Raw genomic sequence first — 18,290 nt, 5'->3', positions numbered from 1 at the left:
TCTGAAAATTTACCAAACTATTGAAATTAGTTAGGCAATGTGCTGTGGAAAATTGCTATTCATAGTATAAAAAGTTTCTTTTTCTTCTATTGTACTATTCAGATACACCCCCCCCCCAACCCCCACTGTTGTTTTTTGGCTGCCACATAAACCCCTATTGCTGCCACAGAAGGAGGGATTATCTGGTTTGTTTTAGCAATGGATCTGACCTTCAGAGTTTGGATCAATATCTGGATCTGGATTTCCCCAAAGCTCTTGTGAGAGTGTTTTTTAAGAGTTCAACATTTCTGGACCTCCATCTGATCTATCACTATAAGCCTGATCCTGCAATTTGATCTGTGGAGGACTTTGCACAGACACAGGGGTCCACCCACATGAATGTGACTGAAGAATTAGAGCCCTTGTCTCTATTTTAGTTATTTCTAACATGCCTATCACTGTGGTAGCCAACATTGTCCACTTTGCTTATTATCAGCCTCCTCAAAATTACTTCTTCACTTTCTTTATCTAAATACTGGAAACTAGAGACAAAAATGTATTAGCTCATGTACCATATCTAAATCTTCATGGATTGTATTAAATATCACTAGGTATTTGTTACAATATTTTATTTCAAACAGATAATTAGAAAAAAATGCTAAGAATTTTGAAGCTATCAATGATTCCAAATGATTTCTGAGTACAGTGGGTGTGGTCCTGCTTTTCCACAGCACCCCATATTCTAATCGACAAGAGGAAGCAGAATCAGGGCCAGCATTGTCAGTGTATTTCCCATCCTGTGCAGAGCAACGGAACAGAAACATCAGTGGGCAGAAAAAGTTTAGTGAGCTGCTTTTCAAACCCAGAGGAACTGAGAAGTTCAGATGTATCCCTGAGGAAAATATCACAGTTTAATTTACAAGGACAACTTATGCCATTGACAAGGACAACTTAGAGATGCACACTTCAAATGTTAGAAGGCAGGGGAAATCTAGAATGGAATTAAACAATTTGATAGTTTGTGTTAATTTAATCCTGACTGATTTCAAGGTGATTGTTTTCTTCTCTTTGCGTTTATAACTTTTGTTGCATCACCATCACCATGGTGTCTAAGCAGTGAAAGACTTTTGTATCAAAAAGACAGACAAACACTTACGGTTATTATTAAATATTTTGTATTGTCGTAGCACCTACAAGGCCCAGTCAGGAAGGAGCTCCATTATGTTAGGTGCTGTACAATCATACAAGAAGACACTTCCCTTTACTGAAGTCAGTCTAAATAGAGAAGACAAACAGTAGTGAGGGAAATGGGTACAAAGTGATGAGTGTCATAGTTGAGCCTGACTGAGAAGTGATCATCTATTTAACTGTTAGAGAGTTTTCTGCAGCACCCATCACTATAGTATTTAAGTGCTGCATCATAATTAGGGCCCTACCAAATTCATGGTCATGAAAAAAGCCTCATGGACCATGAAATCCGATCTCCCCCATGAAATCTGGCTATTGTAGGGGAGGGATCCTACGATGCACTGAGCTCCAGCTGCTAGTTCCGGACAGGCTGGGGAGGGACGGGATTTCCACTTCCCCTGCCAGGGTTGCTCCCACGGGGGTCAGATCACCTCCAGGAACTTTTCTGGCTGCAGGAAGCTCCGCGGCTGCTGGCTGGGAGCCCAGCTTTGAAGGCAGTGCAGCCATAGAGCTTCCTGCAGCCGGGAGGAGGTTCCCAGAGGTGAGTCTGACTGGCCCCGGGAGCGGCCCCTGCAGAGGAAGAGGATGTTCCATCCCTCCCCATAGAATCATAGACCAGAGGTTGGCAACCTTTCAGAAGTGATGTGCCGAGTCTTCACTTATTCACTTTAAGTTTCGCGTGCCAGTAATACATGTTAACGTTTTTTAGAAGGTCTCTCTTTATAAGTCTATATTATATAACTAAACTAGTGTTGTATGTAAAGTAAAAAAGGTTTTCAAAATGTTTAAGAAGCTTCATTTAAAATTAAATTAAAATGCTGATCTTACACTGCCGGCCCACTCAGCCTGCTGCCGGCCTGGGGTTCCATTCACCTAGTTTGGCAGCGGGCTGAGCGGGGCATGTAGCCAGGACGCCAGACCGGCAGCGGGCTAAGCGGGGCCGGCAGCCGGGACCCCAGATCGGCAGCGGGCTGAGCGGGGCATGTAGCCAGCACCCAAGACCGGCAGCGGGCTAAGCGGGGCTGGTGGCCGGGACCCCAGCTCGGCAGTGGGCTGAGCGGCTCAGCCTGCTGCTGGTCTGGGGTTCTGTCCACTGGCTCCTGCCAGCCGGGGTCCTGGCTGCCGGCCCCAATCAGCCTGCTGCCGGTCTGGGGTCCTGGCCCTGCCCACATAGAGTGGGTACCTACCTTCTCCCTGGTTCGAGCCCGTTCTCTTCCTCTCTCTCTGCTCTGAGCTGAGGGTGGGAGTGCACTGAGCACAGAGTTGCGGGTGAAGGAGCAGGCTGGGGATTGGGGTGCAGGGTCTGACCAGGAGCTAGAATGAGGGAGGGGGCTCAGGGTTGGGGCAGGAGGTTTGGGTGTGAAGCACTTACCTGGGACAGTTCCCATTTGGTGTGAGGGGTGCAGGTGGGAATGTGGGGGGGAGGGGTGCAGGAGCTCCCATTTGGTGCTCAGGGTGGGGCTGGGGATGTGTGGGGGGTGCAGAAGTCAGAATGGGGGCTGGAGGTGTGTAAGGGGGGGTGCAGGGGTCAGGGCAGAGGGCTGAGTGTGTGGGGGGTGCAGGGGTCAGGGCAGAGGACTGGGTGTTTGGAGGGTTCAGGGGTCAGGGCAGAGGGCTGGGGTGCTCGGCTCATGGGGGTGGTCCCACTCCCAGCCCCCTGCCATGAGCAGTTCACAGCAGAGGCCTGGAGGGGATATGCCCCGATTCCCCCCCTTTCCCCAAGGCCCCGCCCCCACCCCTGCCCCCGCCTCTTCTCTGCCTCCTCCCCGGAGCAGCGAGCACACTGTGGCTCCGCTTCTCCCCCTCCCCCTCGCAAGGGTGATCAGCTGATCGGCACAGGGAAGGAGAGGAGGAGGGGCAGGAAAGCACCACGCTGGGGGAGGAAGCGGGGGAGGGGGAGCTTGGCTGCCGGCAGGACCAAGCTTCTGCCTCCTGCTGCCGCAGGAGAGAGCGGTGGGCAGGGGGGCTGAGTGGGGCCGGGACCCTGGCAGGTGGCAGGCAGCAGCATGCCATTAAAAATTGGCTCACGTGCCATCTATGGCACGCGTGCCGCAGGTTGCCGACCCCTGTCATAGACTATCAGGGTTGGAAGGGACCTCAGGAGGTCATCTAGTCCAACCCCCTGCTCAAAGCAGGACCAATCCTCAACTAAATCATCCCAGCCAGGGCTTTGTCAAGCCTGACCTTAAAAACTCCTAAGGAAGGAGATTCCACCACCTCCCTAGGTAACCCATTCCAGTTCTTCACCACCTTCCTAGTGAAAAAGCTTTTCCTAATATCCAAACTAAACCTCCCCCACTGCAACTTGAGACCATTACTCCTTGTTCTGTCATCTGCTGTCACTGAGAACAGTCTAGATCCATCCTCTTTGGAACCCCCTTTCAGGTAGTTGAAAGCAGCTATCAAATCCCCCCTCATTCTTCTCTTCTGCAGACTAAATAATCCCAGTTCCCTCAGCCTCTCCTCACAAGTCATGTGCTCCAGCCTCCTAATCATTTTTGTTACCTTCCACCGGACTCTTTTTCCAGTTTTTCCACATCCTTCTTGTAGTGTGGGGCCCAAAACTGGATTCAGTGCTCCAGATGAGTCCTCACCAATGTTGAATAGAGGGGAATGATCACATCCCTCAATCTGCTGGCAATGCCCCTACTTATACAGCCTAAAATGCCATTAGCCTTCTTGGCAACAAGGGCACACTGCCGACTCATATCCAGCTTCTTGTTCACTGTAATCCCTTGGTCCTTTTCTGCAGAACTGCTGCCTAGCCATTCGGTCCCTAGTCTGTAGCAATGCATGAGATTCTTCCAGCCTAAGTGCAGGACTCTGCACTTGTCCTTATTGAACCTCATCAGATTTCTTTTGGCCCAATCCACTAATTTGTCTAGGTCCCTCTCTATCCAGGGGCGGCTCCAGGCACCAGCGCAGCAAGCGCGTGCCTGGGGCGGCAAGCCGCAGGGTGCGGCCTGCCGGTCGCTGTGAGGGCGGCAGTCAGGCAGCCTTCGGCAGCATGCTCGCAGGAGGTCTGCCGGTCCCGGTTACTGCTTCAGCGGTAATTCGGCGGTGGGTAGCCGAAGGTGCGGGACCGGCAAATCACCCCCAGAAACGCCGCCGAATCTGCGTGACCGGCGAACCTCCCGCAGGCGTGCCACCAAAGGCTGCCTGACTGCTGTGTTTGGGGCAGCAAAAAACATAGAGCTGCCCCTGTCTGTATCCTATCCCTACCCTCCAGCATATCTACCCCTCTTCCCAGTATAGTGTCATCTGCAAACTTGCTGAGAGTGTAGTCCATGCCATCCTCCAGATCATTAATGAAGATATTGAACAAAACTGGCCCCAGGACCGACCCTTGGGGCACTCTGCTTGAAACTGGCTGCCAGCTAGACATGGAGCCATTGATCACTACCTGCTGAGCCCAACGATCTAGCCAGCTTTCTATCCACCTTATAGTCTATTCATCCAGCCCATACTTCTTTAACTTGCTGGCAAGAATACTGTGCGAAACCGTATCAAAAGCTTTGCTAAAGTCAAGGAATAACACGCCCACTGCTTTCCCCTCATCCACAGAGCCAGTTATCTCAACATAGAAGGCAATTAGGTTAGTCAGGCATGACTTGCCCATGGTGAATCCATGCTGACTGTTCCTAATCACTTTCCTCTCCTCTAAGTGCTTCAGAATTGATTCCTTGAGGACCTGCTCCATGATTTTTCCAGGGACTAAGGTGAGACTGACTGGCCTGTAGTTCCCTGGATCCTCCTCCTTCCCTTTTTTAAAGATGGGCACTACATTAGCCTTTTTCAGTCATCTGGGAACTCCCCTGGTCGCTATGAGTTTTCAAAGATAATGTCTCTGCAATCACATCCGCCAACTCCTTTAGCACCATCGGATGCAGCGCATCCGGCCCCCATGGACTTGTGCTCGTCCAGCTTTTCTAAATAGTCCCAAACCACTTCTTTCTCCAACAAGGGTTGGTCACCTCCTCCCCATGCTGTGCTGCCCAGTGGAGTAGTCTGGGAGCTGACCATGTTCATGAAGACAGAGGCAAAACAAGCATTTAGTACATTAGCTTTTTCCACATCCTCTGTCACTAGGTTGCCTCCCTCATTCAGTAAGGGGCCCACAGTTTCCTTGACTTTCTTCTTGTTGCTTACATACTTGAAGAAACCCTTCTTGTTACTCTTAACATCTCTTGCCAGCTGCAACTCCAAGTGTGATTTGGCCTTCCTGATTTCACTCCTGCATGCCTGAGCAATATTTTTATACTCCTCCCTGGTCATTTGTCCAATCTTCCACTTTTTGTCACCTTCTTTTTTGTGTTTAAGATCAGCAAGGATTTCACTGTTAAGCCAAGCTGGTTACCTGCCATATTTACTATTCTTTCTAAACATCGGGATGGTTTGTTCCTGCAACCTCAATAAGGATTCTTTAAAATACAGCCAGCTCTCCTGGACTCCTTTCCCCCTCATGTTATTCTCCCAGGGGATCCTGCCCATCAGTTCCCTGAGAGAGTCAAAGTCTGCTTTTCTGAAGTCCAGGGTCCATATTCTGCTGCTCTCCTTTCTTCCTTGTGTCAGGATCCTGAATTTGACCATCTCATGGTCACTGCCTCCCAGGTTCCCATCCACTTTTGCTTCCCCTAATAATTCTTCCCGGTTTGTGAGCAGCAGGTCAAGAAGAGCCCTGCCCCTAGTTGGTTCCTCCAGCACTTGCACCAGGAAATTGTCCCCTACACTTTCCAAAAACTTCCTGGATTGTCTGTACACCACTGCATTGCTCTCCCAGCAGGTAGCAGAGTGACTGACGTCTCCCATGAGAACCAGGGTCTGCGATCTAGCAACTTCTGTTAGTTGCCGGAAGAAAGCCTCGTCCACCTCATTCCCCTGGTCTGGTGGTCTATAGCAGACTCCCACCACGACATCGCCCTTGTTGCTCACACTTCTAAACTTAATCCAGAGACTCTCAGGTTTTTCTGCAGTTTCATACCGGAGCTCTGAGCAGTCATACTGCTCTCTTACATACAGTGCAGCTCCCCCACCTTTTCTGCCCTGCCTGTCCTTCCTGAACAGTTTATATCCATCCATGACAGTGCTCCAGTCATGTGAGTTATCCCACCAAGTCTCTGTTATTCCTATCACATCACTCCTCAACCCCACCGGACTAGCAGCTGGTGCACTAGTGCATAATAGGACACCCAGTGCTTGGGAGTTAAAGGAGCCTTGGGCTAGCTGTGGACAGGACCATGGTGCCCCCCGGACCATGGAGCCCCTGGGCAGTTGCCCACCTGTAAGGCCAACCCCGTCCCCCTCCCAAAGTGATGACCTCCCCATACCCTGAGACCCTCACTTCTGCGCTGCTGCTGGCAGTGGCACTGGCTTTAGAGCTGGGTGCCCAGCCAGTAGCCGCTGAGCTCCAGCTGCCCAGCTCTGAAGGCAGCACTTCTGCCAGCAACAGTGCAGAAGTAAGGGTGGCAATCCTGCGACCCTCCCTCCCACAATCCCATTTTGGGTTCGGACCCCCCACAGTTACAACACCCTGAAATTTCAGATGTAAACAACTGAAACTGTGAAATTGACTATTTTAAAAATTCTATGACCATGAAATTGACCAAAATAGACTGTGAATTTCGTAGGGCCCTAATCATAATGTACTCAATTATGAAATGTTGCAAAATCTGGCCTCTTTGCAGCCACATGTTGTGGACACAATTAATCATGAATGCTGGTTTTTGTTTTTTTGTTTTTGTAGCTGTCATTTAAGTCATTTGCAATTCTAAGAACCTGACTGCACACTCAAATAGGGTACTTAAGCGTCTACAATATCTGAATCATACCTGCAAATACTTGCGGGTCCCAAAATGTCAATGCTGGCCCATTAAACTGTGTAATGTCACTGGTGTGTAGATTGGCTGTCCTACAAAATTTACAGGTATTTTCTGTTGCCATCTTGCCAGAAATGAGGTCAGTGAATTCCCTGAGAATTTAAGTTTATGCAGCTTTTGTGTTAAAATTCTGTTTGTTCTTCTTGGCAGTTGTGTGAAAAGGAAGCTCACTCATTTGTAACATCAGTTCAGAGTTCTGCATTGCTGTACGAGAGAGCTATTTATTCCTTTGTGATTGAGTTAGATTTGTCTTTTCAATGTAATAGCTACAGAAATAAGGATTCTTTTCTGTCACACTTAGTGGTGAAGGACAGTTGGAGATCAATGTCCCGTTTTTATTTTTACATTTGGCAGGGCCATGTAACCTCCTTCCCTTTTCAGCCTTCCCTCACAAACGCATATTCCCATTTTAGCTCTCCCTTTCACAAATACACACACCCTTCTTCACCTTTCCCTTCCATCCACACTCACGGCGTGCACATGCGCGCACACGCAGAAGCAGGGGCGGCTCCAGGCACCAGCACGCCAAGCGCGTGCCTGGGGCAGCAAGCCACGGGGGGCGCTCTGCCGGTCGCCGCGAGGGCGGCAGGCAGGTTGCCTTCGGCGGCATGCCTGCTGAGGGTCCGCTGGTCCCGCAGCTTCGGCGTACCTCCCACAGGCATGCCGCCGAATCTCCGGGACCAGGGACTTCCTGTGGGCAAGCCACGGAAGGCAGCCTGCCTGCCGTGCTTGGGGCAGCAAAATACCTAGAGCTGCCTCTGCACAGAAATCTCTTTCTTCACCTCTGCCTTCCTCTAACACCCACACACACAGTCATTTTGGGTATGGTACATAGGCCAAGTCTATCCTCTACTGGAGCAACTATTAACAAGGCATCTGACACTTTTCTTCTCTCCCTGTTGCTGAATATAGCCTCTGGGACTAAGGTTCTGGGACCAGTGAGGAAAGCTCAACCAATGAGAGCCAAGGAGAGATTTAAAGTAGATGAGCCTGTAGGAGCTAAAATGTTCCAGCACAGTGCGCAGGAGGGAGCTAAAAAATATAAAGAGATCAGAGATGAAGATGGAAGACAGTGTCAAAATCCATGCAAGGTGTTGCCCAATAGAACACAAAGCATTTGGTGAGGAAGCTTCTTAATAAAAATATGAAGCCAGTGCAAATTTCCAAAGTGATGAAGCCAACACCTCAGGAACATCACCTTTCCTTGTTCCCTCAGTGTGACTGAGTAATAACACCTACGGAAATGATATATGCTAGTCAAGTATCAGAGCAGGATTTGGAACATGACCATATCTTATGGAGGGAACATATAAAGTGGCTCCAGTATGACTGACAGTTCAGACAGAGGCGGAGGCTAGGGACTATCAGGTCAACATACACACAATAAGGCCCTATCTGCTCTATAACTATTAACAAGTCTCACAACCCATTTACAACCCAATAAAAAGATGTAGTGTAGACAGGACTTTCACTAAAGCCACGGACTATCTAGGGTTTTAACATGTTTATTGAGACACAGAGAAGTCCCATCCATTGTACATTGCAAATTGTAACTGTTTTGTAACTGGGTTCCTGCCTGGACTCTGTTATAGCTGTAGATGGGGTTTAAAAATGGTGTATGTATATTAGGAACCAGTGAACCCCAGAGGTTTTTTTTTTTCGGGGAGAGACAACTCAAACCCACAGCAGTCCGATTTGTGGAATGGTGGTAGAAACTTTCTCCAGTGTCAAGTCTCCGGAGGGCAGACTATATCCGTTGCTCAGAAAAATGCATCAATGTTTTCAAAAGGCTCAAAGCAGACCTGAACCCATGACGAGCCAGTGGTGCTCTAACCCCCCACCTGCAGCTTGCTGGTTATGAGTTTTGCCCACGGCTGCTGTCACTGTGGCTGACTCCCTTAGCACTTCCCATAGCGACAGCATCAGGAAGTCTGCTAATGCTGCACAGGGATAATAGAAACTTCCAAAAAAAAAGAGGCGGGGGGGAAGTGATGGTAAAATTTAAGCACTGTATTTTCAAGTTCATGTTTTTTATATAGACCTGAAAAGTAATTCCTGTGGGTTCTGGTGAGTCAGTCAGTCAATGGAGAGTTAATTATAACTTCAGGAGGTGGAAGTTTTAAGTTCTGCTCTAAAAAGTAACTGTAAAAATAGCATATTGGGGGTTCTGTATGGCTTGTGTCTCAGTGACTCCAGAGCAGCTTTTCAAACTGCCAACCCTGCAAACTCATCCTCATCACTGCTAGTCAGATTGGTTTATTTCTTCCTCACACATCATCACCAGGTGTAAAAGTTCTACAGCTGAACAGGCTATCAGTGATGGCTATGCAATCTTATTTTCTTTATACTGCTTCCTCAGTGACACATGTGCAACTCTGTTGTCCTCAGTTGGGTTGCACAACTGTAAGTGATTGGTCCTGTAACTGGAATTTGTTCACATATCTGTTGATGAGGCACAAAAATGAATAGAATCCAGCTTGCTGTCGATGGGCTGCACTGGCATCGCAGGATTAACAGGAGCACAACTCTCTGGCAAAATACAGTCAGTGTTGCAGCCCTTGGGGGTTGTGGGTGTCACTAAATGCTCGTTCAATTTAGAGCAGCCCCAAAGCTCCTCTAAATTGCACCAAAGGATGAATTGGCCATCACTCTGTTCAGAGGAGGGGCAGAAAGGTGAAGTAAAGCTACCTTTAGTGCCCTCCCAGGTGCACCAATCAATTATCTAGCACACCTGAGGTTTGGGTCCTCTGTCTCCATTCCTGTGCTTAGTCTACTGGATCCCTGTTTCCATGAATTCATTCTTTTAAAGGCAGAATCTCTTCCTGTTCCTCCTCCCCCTTTTCCAATCTCTAGCTACATGGATTCTGAATCAGAATTCAGAAAACCACTGACCTGTGAGTTTGATTACCTGTGTACCAGCTAGCATAGAAAGTACAGTATTCAGCGCAGAAGACTACCTTAAAGCCATACTCACAAAACAGTTTCACAAGTGAGCAAACATACATGACAGTCACCCTAATTCTCATTTAGCTTTTCTAGAAGGATATGACATGTGTCTGGCAGATCATGCCTTTCCTGTTGATTCTGTGCCCATCTTAGCTTGTATGTAACTGGAGAAGGTACAGAATACTAACAAGGGGCACAGGTTTGTTAATGAGAGGAGGACCATTGGGCCCAGTCCTGCAGTGACACCTCCTGTGAGGTGCTGAATGCCCTGAACTATCATTGCATCAGTGGGAGCTCAAGGTGCTCACCACCACGCAGGACACACTTAGGGTATGTCTACACTGCCAGCTGACTTGGGCTTGCAGGGCTCGGGCTAAGGGGCTGTTTAACTGCAGTGTAGACGTTCAGGCCGGGACTGGAAGCTGGGCTCTAGGATCCTGCAAGGGGGAGGGCCCAGTGCTTGGACTTCAGCCTGAGCATCTACACTGCTGTTAAACAGCCCCTTAGCCTGAGCCCCACAAGCCCATGTCAGCTGGCATGGGCCAGCTGTGGGTGTCTAATTGCAGCGTAGATGCAGCCTTAACTTCTTGAAGGATCAATCCCAAAGGAGTAACTTGTGCTTTGATGTGCCAGCACTTTTTACAAATAAATTCACTGGAAAGCTTGTGTGAATGCACCAGGCTATTTTTTTAGTAGAGTTCCAGGAGCCTTCGAAGCATGAGAGGTTGTGTCCATGCATATAGAGTAACTGATTATGGTCTTGTTGTTTTTTTTTTATTTCGTCTTGTAGGACACCCTAAACAAAGGGCAGCTGTTCCAAGGAATGGATTTTCCACCAAGGCAGATCTGCAGACTCGAGAGACTGAACGGCAGTTCATCCAGCAGCTGAAGGAAAAGTGTGACAAGCAGTCCAGGCAATTCAACTGCATTCAGGAGGAACTTAAAAGAGCCATTCGTGGCTTCGAGGTCTTCGCTATAACAACACAGCATTTCTTTTGGAAGGTAAGTGCACCCCATTAGAAAGCATTCGTTAGTCATCTACGCGAGCTACTCATTACTCCAGCCCCATTTTAACTCTGCTGTTAAGAGCCAAGTGTATAATTTCATTGTAACGGTTGCTATGAGAAGGGTATTATAATTAGATACCATGTAGCTGGGAATCGAAGATCGGTGCATTGAGATAGAGGAGTGTGCTGTAACTGATGCCTTTTAATGAAGGTGGAGGGGATTTAGAATGGATTTAAGGATATAAGACATGCAGAAATAAAAGGTGCCAGCCATCCGTACATTGCGCTGTAATGGATAACTTCACTAAAATTGTGACATCTGCAACATAGGTGCAAACTGGTCATAGACTTAATCTTTCAAAGTGTGGCAGAGGGAGGAAAAGAGACTTTCCTACTATAGCTGTGCACTTCCCATTCACCACAGGCTGGGTGATACTGACTTGTCATCCAAATTACAGTGATCGCTCTTATAAATCTGTCAATTCCCTTAGATACATGAAATAACGATACCTCAGTATTTGCAGTATCTCTTATAGCAGGAACAGACTAATTACAAAATCATATCTGTTTACCAAATGCAGGACAACACTGGGAATGCTTAAAGAGAAACCACGGTATTCTTGAAGGATTTTAATTATCACTTGCCTCAAAAGCCGCTTGCTTTAGGATATGAGGCCAGATTCACCAGTCTGTTCTGTTTGCTTTGTACCCCTCCAGGTGAAGCCGGGCTTGTGACTGCTTTGCATTGCTGGAGCAGTGCAAAACAGACAGTGGTCTCAGCGGATCTGGCCTGGGATTTCTGTAACATCCCAGAACTGTCAGCAGGGTCGGCTCTAGGCACCAGCGTTCCAAGCATGTGTTTGGGGTGGCACTTCTTAAAGGGCAGCATTCCAGGGTTTTTTTGTTTGTTTGTTTGTTGTTTTTTGCTTCGGGGGCGGCACTCCGGCTTTTTGGGGGGGGGGGGGGGGGGGGGGGGGGGGGGGGGGGAGGGGGGGGGGGGGGGGGGGGGGGGGGGGGGGGGGGGGGGGGCTTGGGGCAGCAAAAAACGCTGGAGCTGACCCTGACTGTCAGTTTGTCTCTAAGTTTGGAACAGCCAATACTATACTTTTGGCACTGAGTGGGGGCGGGGAAGAGCCCAGCTTTAAACCTTCCAAAACAATTCTGAAACGCTTTACATGCTTTTTTATGTTTGGTTTGTGGTTTTGATGGGGCAGGAGAGCAGGGCCGCCCAGAGGATTCAGGGGGCCTGGGGTCTTCAGCAGCGGGGGACCCCCGCTTCGGCGGTAATTCGGCGGTGGGGGGTCCTTCTGCTCCGGGACCCGCCACCGAAGTGCCCCGAAGACCCGTGGCGGGGGCCCCCCCCGCCGCTGAATTACCGCCGAAGACCCGGCACTTCGGCAGTGGGTCCCGTTTCGGTGGTAATTCGGCAGTGGAGGGTCCTTCCACCCTGGGGTGGAAGGATCCCCTGCTGCCAAAGACCCAGCATGGAAGAAGCTCCAGGGGCCCGGGCCCCACGAGAGTTTTCTGGGGCCCCCAGAGCGAGTGAAGGACCCCGCTCCAGGGACCCTGAAAAACTCTCGTGGGGGCCTGGGGCAAATTGCCGCACTTGCCCCCGGCTCTGGGCAGCCCTGCAGGAGAGAGCTGCCTTTGAGGGGGCATCAGAAGCTCTGCCTTGTTCCCAAGTAGGAGTTGATGTAGCTGGCTGGCTGGGAAGTCTGAATGAGAGGGAAAGAAATTGGGTGACGGGAGGATTTTGTGAAACACTAAATATTTAAAATATTTTTCTGAGCGTTCCTTTTTCCTTTATTTTTTTTTCCAGTCTTGAGACTTCAGGGCATTTCTGAAGCTCTTTTCTGAGCTGACTGTGGAGTGACCTTGATTAAAAGCAGAGGGAAATACAAAAGGGTGCAGCAGTGCCTGCATAGCTCTGTCTATGTTCTATCTATGTTCAATTCGGCAAGGGAATAGTCCTCATTAAGGAGAGAGACATGGCTTTGTTCCTGAAGAATTGAGTTTTAATTTGTACAAGCCATGAGTGCTTGAAAATTCCATGCTCTGCATGCACGGTGATGTCCTGCTAAGCTCGCAGAGGGCCTGATCCATCACCCATTGAAATTAATGGGAATCTAAATGTGCATGTAAGGAACAATGTGCTGTATACAAGTGAAATGCTAACTTTTCTGCTGTGCCTCAGAGTTGCTCCCACCTGGTTCAGATAAATGTCCAGATTTGGGGGAAAGCCAGGATCTTATAAACGATTCTCTACCCTTTCCCTCCTATTGCTCTATTCCCAGACAAAATGCTCCCTTGGGTTGAGGAATATACACAGGCCTGGGAGCCAGTTCCTGAGTTCCAGTCTCACCTCTTTCATGAACAAACCTTCTACAGGGCTTGACTGTGCACCTGTTACCCAAGTGGAGGAGTAGTCACCATTGGGAGTAGTCCCATTAAGTTCAATGGTACTAACTGTACAATTGCTGCTGTTAAGGCTAGATGCTGCAGTTTGCTCACAGCCCTGCATTGGGGATGGTATAGAACTGCACCACCTCACGGGTGGGAAGCACCAGAATGGATCATGTGCGAGGAGGCATCCTACAAGTTCCCCAATGCGCTAGTCCTATCCTACAGGACTGTAGAGAGGACAGGGTCATGGTCACTTCCTCCCTATCTTTTGGTAATTTGCTCACTGAAAGGATGAGCGGTCCCTGCTTATGGTGATGGCAATTGTGATTAAGCATTTGCGCAGACATGCAAAGGAAGAGGCAAGGTTTCTTGTATGCTTTCACACTAACATTTGTGCAGATCTGGCCCTTACCAAGGTAAAGATCTCCCTCAGACAAAAACCACAGAGTTAATTTAAGCAGCAAAGAATCCTGTGGCACCTTATAGACTAACAGACGTTTTGCAGCATGAGCTTTCGTGGGTGAATACCCACTTCTTCAGATGCAAGCCTTAAGCAAGAGTTAATTTAGTTAGATAAAGGCTGTATTGCAGTGTGTACACCCACAGGGACAGAGTTAAGGTTACATGTGCAACCTTAACTTTGGTATTTCCTAGCTTTTAAGTGACTAACCTTGCAACCTTAAAGTTGCATGAGCTTTTTCCATTTAATTTATACTATGTCTTGATAGCCATTCTGAGAGAAATGTGACTGTTTAATGATATCTCCGAACTAATGTTCCTTTCTCCTCCTCCACTGAAAAAAAATCTTAAAAAAAAAAAAAGATTAAGAACTGATGTAAAACTAATAAGTACCAAGGAATTTGAAGCACATAGTAATGCTTACTATATACCCATCAAATTGCAACTAAAACAGACCACCACCTTGTTATCTAGAAGGAGAGATAATCAACTGTGGTGCTGACTCAGAATCAGAGAGCAAAAGAAAATGAAAGCAGTGGTTCTTACACAGGCCATTAGCCAGTTATGAAGGGTAATGATTGCTATGCCTGTGGACAGCTGTATTTTAATTCATTATTAATTAGCAGATTAATTAGCTATGGTCAAATTTTGCCCTCAGATATATATGCATAACTCCTATTGACTTCAGTGGGAATTTTAAACTTATCTGAAACAGGACAGTTCTTGCTTAATGTTTCATATTCATAATGCTTAATTCTATCCTCAGCTTATGTGCTGAGGATGCCAGTTGTGATGGTGTATTACGTGCAGTGAAGAAACTGTCCACGGGGAACTGAACTAAGATCATCAAGTCATTTCAGACAATACAATATAAACAGCATTCTGTGACTTTGGTCACTACTGACCTCCACCAGCTAGATTAGCCTGGTAATCAATGAAATTTCTGGCCCAGTTTCAAGCCCTGTGTTAAATAAAGCCAAAGGATTTTCTTGTGTTGCCGTTTGCCTGTTAGAAGTGGCAATAGTGCCATCTACAGGAGAGTAGCCCCCAACTGACATGTTTTGAAAAGGAATCCCTTATTTAAATAAAGAGTAGACGAACTATATCTAAATATTTCTATCGTATTTATAGATAGAGCTTTTTCTGCTGAACACTAGCATGGCCACACTACCCCAGTGCATTGGGCTACTCTGTGATAATGGCATCACTTCCTCTTCTGCCAGTTCCAGCTTAGATGTAAGTTTGAAAAACAGTGGAGATACCTTGTTAACAAGCTCCTGGTTCTTTGGGTAAATGAGGAACTTATGTAAGTAGGTACAGAGCTTCCCAACCTTTCTCAAAGAAAATTGTTGCAAGAAATTGCTCTTTATATAATGTGTAGGGATGTTGTTATTGGAACGTCCATTTCACTGAGGATCTGACATTTCTTTTTATTGCAATTTGAAATTGACTGAAAGAAAGTTCCAAAAAAAGTTTCATTTCATTTCAATTATGACTTTTAAAAATTGAACATTCTGTCATAACATACTATAATACAAAATAAAACCTTGCTAAACAAAGAGTCATTTTGAAAAGAAAAATCTAAATGTTTGGAACTCCTGCCCACACACACACAAAAATTCAGCAAAATCAATATGATTTCATGAAGCATACCAGTTTAAGCAGAACTGCATTCTCTGATGGAAAATGGGTCCATCAAAGATTTTCCAACCAGCTCTAATTATTATTATTTATTTATACATTGTCATAAATATGAATGGAGCTTTACAGAGAAAGCTTTATACCTAAGGAGGGATATGTGTGCATTTGCAGTCCCCCAGGTGTCCCTTGTAGCCCTGACAGGGAACTACAGGGATACTGCAAATACTAAGGTAACCAGATCAAAGGCAAAATTGGTATATTAATAAAGGGTGGCCATTGTGTGAGTATATATAAAATACTTCATTTATAGATCTTTGAATCAGATAAGTAGTCATAGACAGGAAACTTTTGATGTGTCCAGAGAAATATAACAAACCCAAGGAAAGTGGCCCCAGTTGCCTAATGGATAAAGCATTGGCCTCCTAAGCCAGAGATTGTGGGCCCAAGTCCCATATGGGGTGAACAGCTACTTTCTTTATGGGGGAGGGATAGCTCAGTGGTTCGAATATTGGCCTGCTAATGGTAGGGTTATAAGCTCAATCCTTGAAGGGGCCATTTAGGGGTCTGGGACAAAAATCTGTCTGGGGATTAGTCCTGCTCTAAGCAGCGGGTTGGACTCAATGACCTCCTGAGGTCCCTTCTAGCCCTGATATTATACGAAAGTGCCCCTATCCTGTCTGAAGAGTAGCATTTTTGTCCTTTGAATGAACCCTATTGCACCAAGGTAATGTGTCTTCCCAGGGGGAGCATGCAAACCTTAGAACACTACATTCCCCAGCAAACAATGTAGAGAAAAGCCATGGGAGGGGGCTAAAAGGGAGCAAGTCCCAGGGAGGTTGCTCTGCCTGAGATTTCTTCCTTATTGTTCTGATGGAGTTTGCTGTCCTGCTGAACAGGCCATAGGGCCAGACTCCATGGATTCCCCAGGAGCTGCACAGATCTCAGGGGCTTCAGCAGGACACCAGGGCTTTCTGCAGAGGCTCCATGCCACAGCAGCAGTCGTGGCCACCCTCCTTGGCAGCATGGTTCCAGCAGCGCCACATTGCCAGGGACTCCCCTGGCTGCAGTTGCCTCCAGGACCCTCTCTTGTTCATTAGCAAATGCTGGCAGCCAAACAGAACCAGGAGACTAGCATTTTGCAACATAGCTGCACTGATTCTGCTGGGTATGAGACTCCAGAAAGTGTCATGGATCATGAGATGGCATCACAAGATGTACTGTGAAACAAAACGTTACAGAAGATGAAGTCAGGCCATAGGCGATGCGTGTGGGGGGGGAGGCATGCAGGGTCAAGTGACACCCCCCCCCCAGATATCTGCTTGGCCTGCAGGGTGGTGAGGGAGAGGGGCTCTGTCCTCCTGCCGCGCCCCCCCCCCCAGCATGCTCGACCCCTGTCCCTGGCAGCTGGGCCTGGTTGCAAAGTGGCAGGGACAGGACAGATACTTCTCACGCCGGCCATTTCAGGTTGCTGCTCTTTGCAGCGTGGTGGCTGCTTGAGAGAGCCTGGCTGGGGAAGCGGTGGCGGGTCACCCTCCGCCCCAGCCCAGCTGCTTGGGACAGGGGCTGAGCAAGCCAGAGTCCCCTCTCCACCCCTGGCACATTTCTAGATCACTCTGCCCCTGTCCCAGCAGCCAGGCCTAGGTAGGGGGCAGCCCCCCATCTCCTCCCCAGCCAGGCTGTCTGACAGCCTGTGCTGACTCGAAGTGACCAACTTCAGCCCTGTGAGAAGCAGCTCCGTCCGCTCCCCGCTCGGGCCCGGCTGCCAGGGAGAGCAGCTGAACATGCCAGAGGTACAGCGGGGGAAGGACAGAGCCCTTCCCTCCACAGGTAAAGTGGGGCAGGAGAGCAGGCAGCCCCAGGCTAGGCGCAGGGTGTGGGGGAAGTTGCTGGGCAGAGGAGATGTGGGGCAGTCACATGTCCTCCCCTTTAGATTGTGCTGCCACCCCACCGCTCCCCTCCCCACCTCCTGAATGGGGAGGCTCAAGACATCTGTGGGTCAGACATAGAAATCTAAACACAGCATGTCCATCACTTTTACTGCAGTAAAGTCTCCAGAGCTTCCCAGGGTTAGTACTCCAGAAGAAGAGAGATTTCTTGTGGATCAAATGTGAAAAATGCTGCTTTCCATCCCGCCCTTTATATCGGCCTCCTGTTTTCCATTCACAACTATTCTGCATCTCCACATTGGAGTCCCTTCTTCATGCCCTCTTCCTTTCCATCCCTGCTGATCTCTCACCCATTGCTGTTTGTATTATTTCCATCCAATTTAGACATTAGTGCCATAGGCCATATCTAACCTATGCGTTTTTGTAAAGTGCTGCGCTGTGTAAGAAACAAATAGTGAGTATTGTACATTGCTAGGTAAATGCTATGGCAAATAGGAACTCGGGGGTTGGGGAAAGAGGGGGAGGCTTGGGAGAAGTACACAATATTTCCTACTTTCCGTGCCAGATTTGTAAAGGTGGCTGGCCAAGCTCAGTGTGCTCAAATGTGGGCAGCGTAGAGCTTGTGCTCTTACTGATTCAGAAGGAAAAACAAGTCAGGGAGAGAATGAAATTCCTAACCCAATTCTCACAAACCTGTATTCCCTGGTTCTCCTCTCTTTTCCCTCTCCCCAGCCCCAAAACATCTGGCCGCCCATTGCTTGATGAAGATAATTAGCTTTCAATTAACACCAGATACATTTTTTCACCTGTTCCACTTGCAAATCCCTAGGCCTCCAAACTTGTCTAATTAGCATGTTCAGAGGCATCGAATTCTGGCACAGAGCAAGAAAGCAGCCTTTTCATTA

At 48.1% G+C, this 18,290-nt stretch overlaps 1 protein-coding gene across 2 annotated transcripts in view; it reads left to right on the top strand.

The window, feature by feature from the left end:
* The window catches only part of MTUS2 (microtubule associated scaffold protein 2), a 302,992-nt gene that overhangs the window by 209,627 nt on the left and 75,075 nt on the right, over positions 1-18,290 (top strand). For both annotated transcript variants that reach the window (XM_044982069.1, XM_044982076.1), the window contains exon 6: positions 10,780-10,991. In XM_044982069.1, the coding sequence (XP_044838004.1) occupies positions 10,780-10,991 (212 nt within the window). The remainder of the gene's footprint in view (positions 1-10,779; positions 10,992-18,290) is intronic.

This window comes from Mauremys mutica, chromosome 1, assembly GCF_020497125.1.
Source record: "Mauremys mutica isolate MM-2020 ecotype Southern chromosome 1, ASM2049712v1, whole genome shotgun sequence".
NCBI lineage: Eukaryota > Metazoa > Chordata > Testudines > Geoemydidae > Mauremys > Mauremys mutica.
This window is presented reverse-complemented; position numbering and strand designations above follow the sequence as displayed.